General features: G+C 35.0%; 1 protein-coding gene across 5 annotated transcripts in view; it reads right to left on the bottom strand.

The window, feature by feature from the left end:
- The window catches only part of BTBD8 (BTB domain containing 8), a 114,362-nt gene that overhangs the window by 24,710 nt on the left and 75,912 nt on the right, over nucleotides 1–13,740 (bottom strand). For 4 of the 5 annotated variants that reach the window (XM_027058608.2, XM_015064429.3, XM_053214424.1 and 1 more), the window contains 4 exons: nucleotides 13,466–13,568; nucleotides 3,194–3,376; nucleotides 2,367–2,504; nucleotides 1,351–1,480 (listed from right to left, as the gene is read on the bottom strand). In XM_027058608.2, coding sequence (XP_026914409.2) covers nucleotides 1,351–1,480; nucleotides 2,367–2,504; nucleotides 3,194–3,376; nucleotides 13,466–13,568 — 554 coding nt within the window. Of the gene's footprint in view, nucleotides 1–1,350; nucleotides 1,481–2,366; nucleotides 2,505–3,193; nucleotides 3,377–13,465; nucleotides 13,569–13,740 lie in introns of those variants that run through there. The other variant, XM_027058609.2, reaches the window with a different exon arrangement.

The following is a 13,740-nucleotide window of genomic DNA, read 5'->3' as shown; positions in this document are numbered from 1 at the left end:
CTATCCATTCAACATGCTGAAGATTAAAAAAAAAAAAAAATTATTACATTGGTAGAATAGATTGAAAAGTTCTTTTTGACAATTTATACAATTACCAATAACATTTTGTTTTACATATGTATATGTATGTATTTGCATGTATTTATCATTATCACTTTGTAGAATTAAGAAAAAGAACATTATTTAAGGCCCAACTTAACTATGAAATTCTTTAAAATGAAGAAAAGCAAAGTTTACTACCAATCAGAAAAGAGTTGAATGGCACCTACTCATGGAATGCTGATCTTATTTCTTCACACTGAATACATTTTGTAGTAAAAATAAACTGTTATCTAAAAATCACTACACAAATAGTCACAAGGAAAAAATTTCAAATTCCTGAAGACCTTGAGATTTTCGTTGTTTCATGATTTTGTTGGAATTTCTTTGAAAAGTGCTCTTGAGATCACATCTAGCTACACTATCATGTTATGCTCATAATGCAAGACAGAGCAAATCATATTCTGACTATTCCATTAAAGAATTTAACATATCTATGCACTATCAAGAATATATCACATATGGCTTTCATGTTTTATAGTACAAAAATGTTCACTTCCTAAAATACAGTTTCTTAAAATGTTTTTAAAAGTATACTTGCTGAATCTGCAAATATTTTTTCTAAGGCACCTGCTTTAACCCAAAAATAGTCATGAAGCCATTTTTAGTTCCACACCCTCAAAATTGTTTCTTAGTATTTTTGAAACAAACATATTCTGAGCAATATACATCTTTTGTTTAATGCTAACGTTTCAAATGGTACCTATTAAATGTCAGAGACTACTGTGCGGCTCCTGAGGGACACTCCGCAATAGCACACACCATATCACTGAACCAATCAATTGTGAAATAAAGCCATCTAATTTATACAAAACCACAAGAAATGATACCTGATGCAAAAGACAGAAAAGCTTTATGGCAAAATATATTTAAAAAGGAAGAGAAAGTATGTCTGGTAATATGTTCTATGTGAATTACATTTTCCTATACTTCTAATCTCTTTATAAGAATGCTTTTGAGCAAATTTGGCTGGAACACTGCTGCTAATACAGAATACAGAATAGGATTAAAAACTGACATATATACATACATATATATACATACACATATAAAGGAAATGAGTCATCTTCTAAGAACAGCAAAGCATGATTTGTTAAAACTGCCTAAACATACTATCGCTAGTTTCAATTAGCAAGCTATTACTGAACAGAAGCAAACAATGTTAATCCTACTACTTACTAGAATCCCCTCAAGATATCTCTTGTTACAAAGATCATAATATAAGAATAAGAAATCTCAAGGCTACCATACCTGCTTGGATTTTCTGTTGATCATCTGTGCTCATCAGCTTCCAGCTTTCTGTATGACGAACAGCATAGAAAGACTGAACCAGGAAGATCCACAGCTTATCACGCAGAGCCTGGATCTTGCACGTAAAACCCTGTGTTCAAGCAACAAATCAGCAGCTGGTGAGAGCCACATTGTCATAGCAACCAGTCATTATTCCTTTCCGAATCTACTTACTCCTAAGCTAGATCAATGATGTCATCACTTAGATTTTTAAAATCGTCGGGTTCATGTTATTTATGAAGGCTTACTCTTCAAAAACAGAATTTTATACTGAACATGAAGCTAAACCTTATCCTTTCAAACAAACATTATTTTAAAACACCAATGGCCTTTACATGAATACCTTCTACAGCCTTTTCAAATCAACTATGACATTACAAGGTCAAATACTCTATCCAATAGTAATAAATATGATAAAAAATTTTTTTATCATTCTTGTTGAACAAAAACAAAAGGTTAATAATTTGCAATAAGCTTACTATTATCATTGATTAATTGCATTTAAAAACAAATATTTTCATTTTGCTTTTTCCTAGTCAATCCAATTTTAAATGTTTTTTTTTCCTGAAGGCAAAAAGGAATTGACATATTCTGAAAATAAAAGACACTGATTATTAAAAATTCTAAAAAATTACTTAAAATTTTCAGTAAGTTTTACATTTAAGATATCTAATATAGTAACATGGGAGAAATACCAGAGTTACGCCGTACCAATTAATATTGTTAAGCACCAAACTATGTTTAGAATTAGCAAGTCAAACTGCCAAATTCTGAACTTTTATAGTAAATCTTCTTGGAGGTAAATGAAATTAAATTTTTATTTAGGAAAAATTCCAACAGACACAAAATTAGGGACTATAACCAACCACCCATCACCAAGTTTTAATGAATGCTACAACATTTAACATGTGCATATATTTTAAAAACTTAAAGCAATTCAAATATATCATTTAAATGAATTCCATCACTTTCAATACCATTTCCTTTGTACTGTCAGAGTTCAGTAACGTGTCCAGAGCCATAAGAAGAGAGCAGCTATTCTCAGTGGTAATGTTTTCTTCAATTGCTTTTAAAATTTTGTCCAACAGATCAGCTGTGCTGCTCATTGCTTGTGACTACAAAACACAGAAATTATATTTAATAGGAATACATGTAAAATGTGTAAGAAATGTGAAAGTCTGGCTTAACAACAAAACATTCATCATAACTGACCATTGGAAGTCAGCCAGAAATCTTATTTCCTCTGATAATAATATAATAATTATATTTTATAATATATATTACAATTATGTAATTATAATAATAAGCATTATAAAAATCTTTCCTTTAAAAAAAAGACACACACACACACACACACACACACAGTTCCTAGGAACCAAAATAGTCCTAAAAACAGAATTAGAAATAAATAATCAAAGTTCTTTATTCAATAACTAAATTTAGAGCAAGTGGGTCCCCAATAAGACAGAATTTTGCATGGACTGTAATGGTATTACTGACAAAACAATACATTAATGACTGGTTTCTAAAATATGGCTTATGCTGATTGAGGGCTATTGCTGGCCAGAGTTCCATTACGTCTTACCAGTGCATTCAAACCTGTCCCCTTACTGCCTCACTATCTTGTAAGCCAAAAATCCTGTCCACCACTGCTGTAAATCCTATGCAAGCATGCCATCTGTTATGGAATTTATTTAAGTCACACTAATTTAATCAAAGGCAACCTGCATTTAAAAACTCTTACATAACTATAATCAGAACACAAAGATGGGCTAAATATAGGAAATACTTTTAGACATAGTACCTGTAAGAGAAGAGAAAAATTTTCACTGTGAATGATCTTGGAGAAGTTTTCTATAATAAATGCAATACATTCTTCTTGCAGCCGAGATGCCATAGTCAGGGCTACTTCTGTCCACTTCACTCTGGGTAAACTGATGATTAGCCTGTCACTTTCCATCAGAAGAAAAGCAGCATTCTTATCATTCTTATAATTTAAAAAATATTGGGAAAAAAGTTACTATTTATAAAATAACTTTTTAAACAAATCAAATACTTTTGTTTTCTTATGATGTTTCCTGCAAAAAAACAAAATTCCAGGTTGCTAATATCTTTGTCATGACATATAATATTTTTTTATTTCCTCATTCTGAATTATCCAAAAAGGCAAATTTTGAACTGGGAACAAATCATCTCTAAAAGATAGCTAAAAGAAACCTGAGAGAAGAGCTATAATAGAACTACAAAGAAAAACTTGACCTCTCTGAGATTTTCCCTACTGAATTAGTTTTTGTGCTTATAGGTATCATTCATAACTGTATAGCTACACTGACATAACCTTAATTCTTTCCTGACTATAAAATACATGCTCTTTATTACAAATCTAGAAAGTCTAAAATTGCTTATATTCTCCAGTGATTTTCTTCCTCCACTCTAATTAGGTAAAACTCTTTATATTTTATTCACTTAATGATGATTCATTTTTATTCCACAGGAAAAAAATATTCACAATACTGATCTCTATGGAAAGTGGAATGATAATTCACAAATACCATGTGCTCCAATGAAAAAGAAAAAATGGCAACATATAAATTATATTTGGCTTCTAGTTCTTAAAACAATGCTTAGTAAATAACTGTTTGATGTGTAAAGAGTTACCTGATGGATTGTAGTAGACTAAAAAACATGGCCACCAGTTCTTTCTAGCTCCATCCATCAAAAGGTAGAATTTATTTACTCACCCCTTGAACCTAGGCACTTTTCACTTGCTTGCACAAATATCGGTACTGTGCAAGTTCCAGAGCCAAGGTCTCAAAAAGCCCTGCAACTTGCAATTCTGGGATCACAAGGCCATGAAGAAGCTGGGTAAGGAAGACCACATGGAGTGGGAACCCAAGCTCCAACTGAGCCACCAGGTGAAAGCAGCTGCAGGATGGAACTCAGGAAACAATCAGAAAAATTACCCAGTCAACCCACAAAATTATGAGAAATAATAAATTGTAGTTTTAAGCCCCTTCGTTTTAGGGTAGTTTGTTATAGAGCAATAGACAACTGATAAATCTGGAAGTGATAGACTGACATCCTTAACATAGGCTGCATGATGTAAACTTTGCACACCCTCTCTATGTTTCAGATCTCAACTCAAACTCTATCTGACCCTGATCTCTATCCCTATATTAGATTTCTTTTATACATGCCACCAGAGAACCTGTCCCTTTTTTTAGAGTACTTAATTCATTTCTAATTATTCTATCATAAACATAACTACTGGATTAATATCCATCTTTCTCACTGGGCTGTATGTTTACTGAGCGTGAAACCATGTCTATTTTGGCACACCATTGCATCCCAGGGCCTAGTACAGAATTGGGTCATAGTAGACCCTGAAATATTTGTTCATCTCTTAGCATCATCAGAGAGTGAGAATCCATATGTGAATTCCTAAATTGTTTAATCCTTGAACAAAATTTTTAACATTTTCTATTTTGAATGTTTATTTTGAGAGGTGGAGAGAGCATGTTTGCACAAGTGTGAGTGGGGAGGGGAAGAGAGAAAAAAGGAGAGACAGAATCCCAACAGCCCCCAATGAGGGGGCTCAGTCTCAGGAACTGAAATCAAGAGTCAGGTGCTTAACTGACTGAGCCACCCATGCATGCCGCCCCCCCCCGCCGCTTAACCAAGAATTTTAAAAAAATGTATTATATGTTTCCCTTGCTTTATTAGAGTAAAAAAAATCATGTAATGCTATAATTCTTTTGGGGGGGTACCATCACCCTTTCCCCCTCTGACGACATCCTGAGTAACTGTGTTTTTAGGCACTAAGCCCAATTTGTTCTACTCTAATGATTGTTCTGGTGGTGAAGACAAATGTAGGATATTCAAATAAACTTGGTAGATATCTACAAAGTGCTTATTACACATGTTATGTGATATGACAATAATTTTCTTAAAAATATAGATATAAAGTATAGTTATAATTTAGATCGGAACCTACTAAAATATGGACTAAATGATAACATAGGTGGTATGTAATCTTATTCCATACTGATCTGAATATATAACATTAAATGTTAGAGTTCAAAGAAGGTTGAAGCTCAAAGAAGGAAGAAAACATAATAATGCATTTCTAGACAAAACACATAAAATTGTAATCCAATAGTTAACATATTCTTCAAATTTCAACAACATATAAATGGCAGTACTAAGAAAAGTCTCCTTCCCTTTCCTGTCCCCAAGCTACTCATTTTCTCTCTTCCAAACCAATATTATTTATTTTCTGGGGTCCCCTAGGTGGCTAAGTTGGTTAAGCATCTGACTCTTGGTTTCAGCTCAGGTCATGATCTCATGCTTCATGAGTTTGAGCCCCACATCAGGCTTTGCACTGACAGTGCAGAGCCAGCTTGGGATTCTCTCTCCCTCCCTCCCTCTCTCTGCCCCTCCTGCACTAAGTAAATACACTTAAAAAAATATAATTTTGTATATCTTTCTAGAGTTATTTTATACATACACAAACAAAAAATATATGCAATAACCTTTATTTTACTCAAATGGAAGCATTAATGTGAATAATTCTCAGTATCTTGTCCTTTACACTTAGCATACATCTTAAATATTTTTATCAGAATATAAAGAGCCTTGTTATTGTTTTAATAGCTATATAATAGCCCACAATATGGGTAAGTCATTTAATCCTCTACTTATGTTTACATTGTTTCCAAATTTTTGCTGTTACAATGTTGTAATGAAAGATCTTGTAAATAATATTTCATACGTGTGTGTGTGTGTGTGTGTGTGTGAACATATCTATAGGATAAACTCCCAGAAACAGAATTGCTGGGTCAATACTACTTGTCTTAACCTGGGTTCTGCCTAAATCCTGAGCCTGAGAAATAGGCTTGTATGCAGACAGTTTATTTTGGGATGTGATCCCAAGAGAATCTGAGGCATAATGAGAGCGAAACAGGGAAGGCAGAAAAGCCAATGGAAGGATATGTTTTCTAGCTTCTTGCTACTCAGTGTGACCCACAGCATCAGCATCCGTTGGAGCTTGTTAGAAACATAGACTCTCAAACTCCACCTCTGACTTACTGAATTAGAATCTGCATTTAACCAAGATCCTGAAATGTTTTGTATATATATTAAAGTTTGAGAAGCACTGATATAGTTAGTATTCACTATTACAGGCAAGTGGGGCTCAGTCTTGCTGGGGACCCTCTGAAGAGCCACAAAGAATGCACCTTGAATTATTCTGCCCAAGGGACAAAACAGGGAAACATAACCACTGGCTCTAATCTCCCCTTAGTCAAGGCTTGTCCCCTGAGGTGTTAACTTCCTTCTACTTCCAGGTTTGCACAGGTATCAGAATTGCTGAGTCATAGGTACCCTGTGTGGAGTGATAGTGAAGCCTTAAGACAAGAAATGAGAAATAAGTGTGATGTGGCTGATGAAAAATGCTGTCAGACTGCATGCCTATGAAGCTGTATGCTGCAGCAATGGTTGGCGTTCACACATTGGCCAAGAGGATATGAGGTGGGGCACCAGAAGTATCCTAAACATCACCAGTATATATTCAATGAAGGACTGTTTTCCAAACTGTGGATTTCTCTCCTAGCAACCAACAGAAATATTTTTAGTGGCTTACAATCAGCATTAGAAAACAAAACAAAAAAACAGAGAAAAGAGAAAAACAGGAAATATTAGTACATCATGTAATAATGGTAAGCATTCTTTTGTGAAACTTGTTTTAGTTTTCTATGTGTGAGTGTACTGGGTTACAATGTAAAAGAAAATTCTCACTCTCGGTTACAGTTAAAAAAGTTTGAAAAACACAGCAACAGATGTGCTAATTTATACCCTTCCCAAGAATGAATAAAAGTACTTCTTCCCTACATCCTTACTAACCTAGTACACATTCCCTTTTTCGTTTCATTCTAAAAGATAGAAAATGGTTTGATACTGTCATTTTCATGTCCATTTCTCTTAAATGAAGTTGAGGATTTATTCATCAAATTAAGAAGTATCTGTATTGTCTTTGTGAACCATCTAATTTTGTCCTATATTTTTAAATCAACTTGTGAGAATCCTCTATATTAGGAAAACTAGAGCCAAAAGTATGATATAAACTGTCATTTGTCTTTTGACTTTGCTTGGTTGTTTTTACTACATAAAATTTTGTGTTTTTATGTAATCAATTTTTTAAGCCTTCTGAATTTTACATCTCCACTCTCCTGTCAAGGTTATAATTCTCCCAGGGTGTACTGTAATATTTTAACGGCTTTTCCCCCCCACATTCAAACCTTTGATCTATTTGGAATGTATCCCTTGCATACCAGGATATGAAGTATAGATCCAACTGAAAATTCTTCCAGCCAGCTTCCTGGATAATACCATATATTGAATAAATACTGTGAGTCATATTATTTCTTAATCCTTATGATATTGTGTTGATCAAATAGGTCTTAAGCTATCCTTTGACCTTAGGACTAAATAGCATAATATATACAACTTTGTTTTACCCTACTGACCATCCCTACTTTTGTTTTAACTTCCCTCCATTTAAAAACTCTTCATAATTTGCTTTTATAAGGGCTTAAACATTTTGGCACAGAAAAATTTAATGTTTTGAAACAGTTCAAGTAATTACATTATAAAATTATAACTTTTCTAACACCTTTCTCTCTTGTACTCATGCCTTCACCCTGCTTTCTCTTCTAACCAAAAGCAATGGTTGTACGTGGTAGGAGGGAGCAGCCACATTTTACTGAACTGCTGCATAGACCCAGAAAGGGAAAAAAACCTCAAATCCCCTCACATTAATAAAAGACCAAGAAAATCCTCCAAATATAGTTCAATGTAGCACTTTCTTATCTCCCTTCGTATATGACAGTGTTGGGCATGTCACTGATGCAGTTAAGTGCCCACCATGGCACATGCAGTTGAGCTGAATTAGAACTAAAGAAAACTAAGAAGACTGCTGCTCTTTCACTTTTTGGATAACATATTTCAAATTTTAATTTGAAACAATTAAAAAATTTTCTTAAAAAATTTTTTAGTTGACACATAATGTTACACTAGTTTCAGGTGTACAACATATGTTGTGCTTACTGCAAGTGTAGCTACCATCTGTCAACATACAGTGCTATTACGATACCATTGACTACACTCCCTATGCTGGGCCTTTTATTCTTGTGACTTATTCTTTCCATAACTGGAAGTTTGTACCCACCACTTCCTTTCACCCATTGTTCCCATCCTCCCACCCCTTTCTTCTAGCAACCCCCCAGCTTGTTCTCTGTATTTATAGGTTTGATTCTGCTTTTTGTTTATGCATTTGTTTGTTCAGATTTCACATATAAGTGAATTCATATGGTATTTGTTTTTTGCAGTATGACTTATTTCACTTAGCATAATATCCTCCAGGTCCATTCATATTGTCACAAATGGTAATATTTCATCCTTTTTATGGCTGTATAATACTCCTCTCTGTGTGTGTACATCTTCCTCATCCATTTGTCTATCAGTAGACACTTAGGTTGCTTCCATATCTTGGCTCTAATAAATAATGTAGCAATAAACACAGAGGTGCATGTATCTTTTTGAATTAGTGTTCTCATCTTCTTTAGGTAAATACCCAGTGGTGGGATTACTGGACCATATGGTAATTCTATTTTTAATCTTTTGAGGAACCTCCATACTGTTTTCCACAGTGGCTGCACCAGTTTGCATTTCCACCAACAGTGCATGAGGGTTCCTTTTTCTGAATATCCTCTCCAACACTTGTTATTTCTTGTCTTTTTGATAACTATTCTGACTGGTCTGAGATGGTCTCTCATTGTGGTTTTGATTTGCGCTTCTCTCGTAATTAGTGATATTGAGTATCTTTTCATGTATTGTTGGCCATCTGTGTATACGCTTTGGAAAAAATGTCTATTCAGGTCTTCTCCCCATTTTTAATTGGATTTTTTTTTTTTTTAATATTAAACTGTATAAATTCTTCATGTGTTTTGGATATTAACCCCTTACTGGATGTATCATTTGCAAATACCTTCTTCCATTCAGTAGGTTGCCTTTTTGTTTTCTTGATGCTTTCCCTCACTGTGCAAACCCCTTTTATTTTGATTTAATCCCAATTTATTTTTGCTTTTGTTTTCCTTGCCTGAGGAGACATATCTAGAAAAATGTTGCTATGGCCATGTCAGGGATATTATTTGCCTATGTTTTCTTCTAGGATTTTTATGGTTACCATTTAGGAAATGGTAATTTTTATGGTTAAAAATGGTTAACATTTTTAAGGTTCCACATTTAGGTCTTTAATCCATTTTGAGTTTATTTTTGTGTATAGTGTTAGCAAGTGGTCCAGTTTCATTCTTTTGCATGTAGTTGTCCAGTTTTCCCAGCACCATTAAAAAATATCCGATTTTTTTAATCAAAAGCAAAATATACTTTATTTATATAATAAAATATGAAAAATAGATTAAGTTACTGTTTCTGAAAGCCTGACTATTCACAAAGAAAGATATAATTTCAGGGGCACCTGGGTGGCTCCAATTTTGGCTCAGGTCATGATCTCACAGTTTGTGGGTTCGAGCTCTGCATTGGGCTCGGTGCTGGTGGTGCAGAGCCTTCCTGTGATTCTGTCTCTCCCTCTCTCTCTCTTCCCTTTTCCCACTTGTACTCTCTCTCTCAAAATAAATAAAAACAAAAACCTAAAAAAAGAAAGACATAATTTCAAAATTTCAATTAAACTGCATGTTCAGCTGCTCTGATGTCATCTTTTCATCTGTCTTAAAAGTAAAAAACAAATATTCACAAAGCTTACAAAGACCTGATTAGAGTTATAAAATCAAAATATTGTTAACAGAGGGAGAGGCATCATATGAAGGGCTTATTCTTCAATTAAACTCACATACTTACCACTTACTAAACAATCAAACCTTTTTTTTAATGTTTATTTCTGAGAGAGAGTGTTCACGTGAGCGGGGGAGGGGTAGAAGGAGAGGGGGACAGAGGATCTGAAATGGGCTCTGCACTGACAGAAGAGAGCCCCATGCAGGGCTTGAACTGAGGAACTGTGAGATCATGACCTGAGCCGAAGTTGGATGCTTAACTAACCAATTAAGCCACCCAGTGCCCCCCAAAATCAAACTTCTTAACAAGACATTCAGTTAAGATCCCTCCCAATCTGGCCTTAGCCTCTCCCCAGACTTATCTCTTCTCATTCCAGTTATAGCAGAATATTGGAACTGTCTGTCTCCAGGTCTCTGGTCACAATTTAACAGTCTGTCAGGAATATCCTAATGTACTTGTTTTATTCTGAACTTTTCCTCTAGCTTCAGGTTCATCTCAAATTACTTCTCTCATCCTTCTAATCAGAATCAATTGTTTTAACCTCTGTGATCCCATGTACACACCTGAATTTTAACTTATACTTATTCTTTCATTTATTTACCTATTTGAAAATATATACTGAGTTGCTAATATGAGCCAGGCACTGCTCTAAGGCTGAGGCTACCAGGGTAAATTAGACTGACAAGGAACTTAATATTAGTACTCATCATAGTTTAACTTGTATTATACTTAGTTATTTAAATGCCCATTCTTCCACCAATTTGTGAGATGATAAAGTCAAGGTCCACATTTCTTTAAAGAAAAATTTGCCCACAGTGAGCACCGATCATATTATCTTTAGAATGGCAGCAATTGGTTTTAAGATCTGGCTTTGGGGGTGCCTGGGTGGTTCAGTCAGTTAAGCGTCTGACTCTTGATTTCAGCTCAGGTCATGATCTCACTCACAGTTCGTGATCTCTGCGCTGACAGCACGAAGCCTGCTTAAGATTCTCTGTCTTCCTCTCTCTCTGCTCCTCCTCTGCTTGTACTCACTCTCTCTCTCTCTCTCTCAAAATAAATAAATTAACAACAACAACAAAAGATATGGCTTTGTCATTTACTGACATTTTGAATTTGAATAAAGCACTTCTGATTCTCTTTTCTCATATGTGAAATAGAGGTTAGAGTACCTGTCTTACATAAAATTTTAAAAATGCCAAGTATTTTTTGAACTATAAAGGTCTAAAAACACCCACTAAATAATAATAACAACAACAACAACAACAACAACAGCAGCAGCAATAGTAGTAAATGATGTTTCTACTTCTGTGAAGCTGAAGTATAGCTGGGACATGGTTTGCCTTCATGAACAGGGAGTAGCTATTCACTGACCAAAGAAACGAATGCAAAATATTAAGAAACTAAGCCACAAAGTCCTTCATTAGCATAAATATAGATTGAGATTTATTTTTTGCTGGTAGTATTTCACCAGCTGATGGCCTACACTTATTTTCCCAGTTAGGTTTAGATGTATCTTCTATGTAACCCAGTCTGACGTATCATTTAGGGTTCAGAGAAAGAGAACCACTAGGAGTTAATTGTATATATATATAAAGGAATTTGTTACAGAGATTTGACTTTATGTAATCGTGGGAGCTGGTTAAATGGTATTTATAAATGAAGATATAGTTTGAAGACCACAGGGAAGGCAGCTGATATGAGAAGAGAGGACAGCAAGGACATACTAACACCAAGAACACAAGCTGTAATCCACAAGGATGGACTCATTTCAGTTTTCACTGCCTACAACCTGGATGAAATAGGTGTCCTTCAGGCGATGCTGGTACTCTTCATCATGGAAGTAAACATATCTCTGGCACAGAGGTGAGAGCAGCTAAAAAAGGACACAGGGCATGGTGGAGCAGATATGGCCTGGCTGCTGTTTCACATCCACAAGGTGAGCCAGTAAACAAGCAACACGTATGAGATAAAAGTGCCTGCCCCAATAGTCCTGGTGTTAAAAAAAAAAAAAAAAAGGCTGCTTCTTCACTTTTACCCTCCAAATCTCATGCCAAATTGTCCCTTGTGGCCACTCCAAGTGGAAACATTCAAAGAGGGAAATTCTGGGAAACAGTTTATCTGAGCCAAGCTGACAATGTTACAAAATCACTGCAGTCCACCCCTGTGGGCTTGGCACCCATACACATCTCTTTAAACAATACTTAATTTCAAATGGAGACAATAACAAAGTTATGCTTTTGCCTGACATGGTATAAGTATCCTGTATACAACAAACATGCTAGCCCTTCACTGTAAGAGGATATAAAGTCTTTATTTTGTCTTTGGGAAACATTTATTGTTCTTCAGACTGATTCCCACTCCCCTTTGGTATCCTGTAACTTAAATATGGAGATATAAAATTAACCATTATTAACAGGTCTTATATTAGATGGTAGAGATATGAGACAGTGGAAGGAGTATACATAAACAGTGGTTTATGTAAACAAATATTCATATAAAAAGGGGGAATTAATGTTTATATCATAACTACTAGAACCTCATTTCTGTAACTGGTAACCTGGTCATGGCTGGTATTTATCAAGCCAGTTGTTTCAGGATGACAGAAAACATGGTAACACCAGTGAAATCATGAGCCAGACTTGATTTGCTGTGAAGTGAGTTCATTAGTCATAAGTGATGCTGTGTGAAACACCACGATTATGGAAAAGGCATTCTGTAAGACCACGGATAGTGGTTTTAGCAGAAATACTGGAAGCAAGGAAGGCATATCTGTATTTAGAGCAAATGTCTACTCCAATGAGAACACAGCACTGCCTTTTCCATGATGAAGTGGTCCAATATAATTAACTGGCCTCCAAGTAAATGGCTGGTTCTCGTGGGGAATGTTGCCACAGAGAAGTTTCAGCGCTGTACCAAATCTACCTTAGTGAGTAGAAATCCATGTTGTTGATACCAATGCATAACCTCCATCTGTGGCACCAGGCCCCCTTTGTTCATGAACCAAAATAGTGGTTCTGCTTCTCTGAACCCTAACTAACGAATTTGGTAGAGGGGAACAAAATCTTGAGGACAGGTTCTCAACTGGTTCTGGGTTATCTGAAATCGGTTCTCTCATCTTGCTTTTACCATAGAATTCTACATTTATGTTTAAAACGTTGAAAGTACCTACACAAAACTGAATAAACTTTTTGATGACAAATACAAACAAGGGTATTCAGTTTATACTTACTAAAGACTGAATCAACATGTTAAGACAACTTTTCTGAATCTCAGGAGGTACATTTGCAAAACTTCTCTCAGACCAAAACCTTGCAAAATGCTTTACAATCCACCTGTTAAAAAAAATAAAAGAATCTCAAGTTAGAGAAATGAAAATATTTTGGATTACAGTATTCAAATAACACTTTTATTTTCAATGATATAAGTTGTACATAAATATATGATGACTAACTCTTACCGTTAATTTTGTGAACTCTATGATGGACTTAATTGTCCTCCCTTTTC

This window comes from Acinonyx jubatus, chromosome C1 (assembly GCF_027475565.1).
Source record: "Acinonyx jubatus isolate Ajub_Pintada_27869175 chromosome C1, VMU_Ajub_asm_v1.0, whole genome shotgun sequence".
NCBI lineage: Eukaryota > Metazoa > Chordata > Mammalia > Carnivora > Felidae > Acinonyx > Acinonyx jubatus.
The sequence above is the reverse complement of the archived record's forward strand: the minus strand, read 5'-3'. Positions and strand labels throughout refer to the sequence as shown.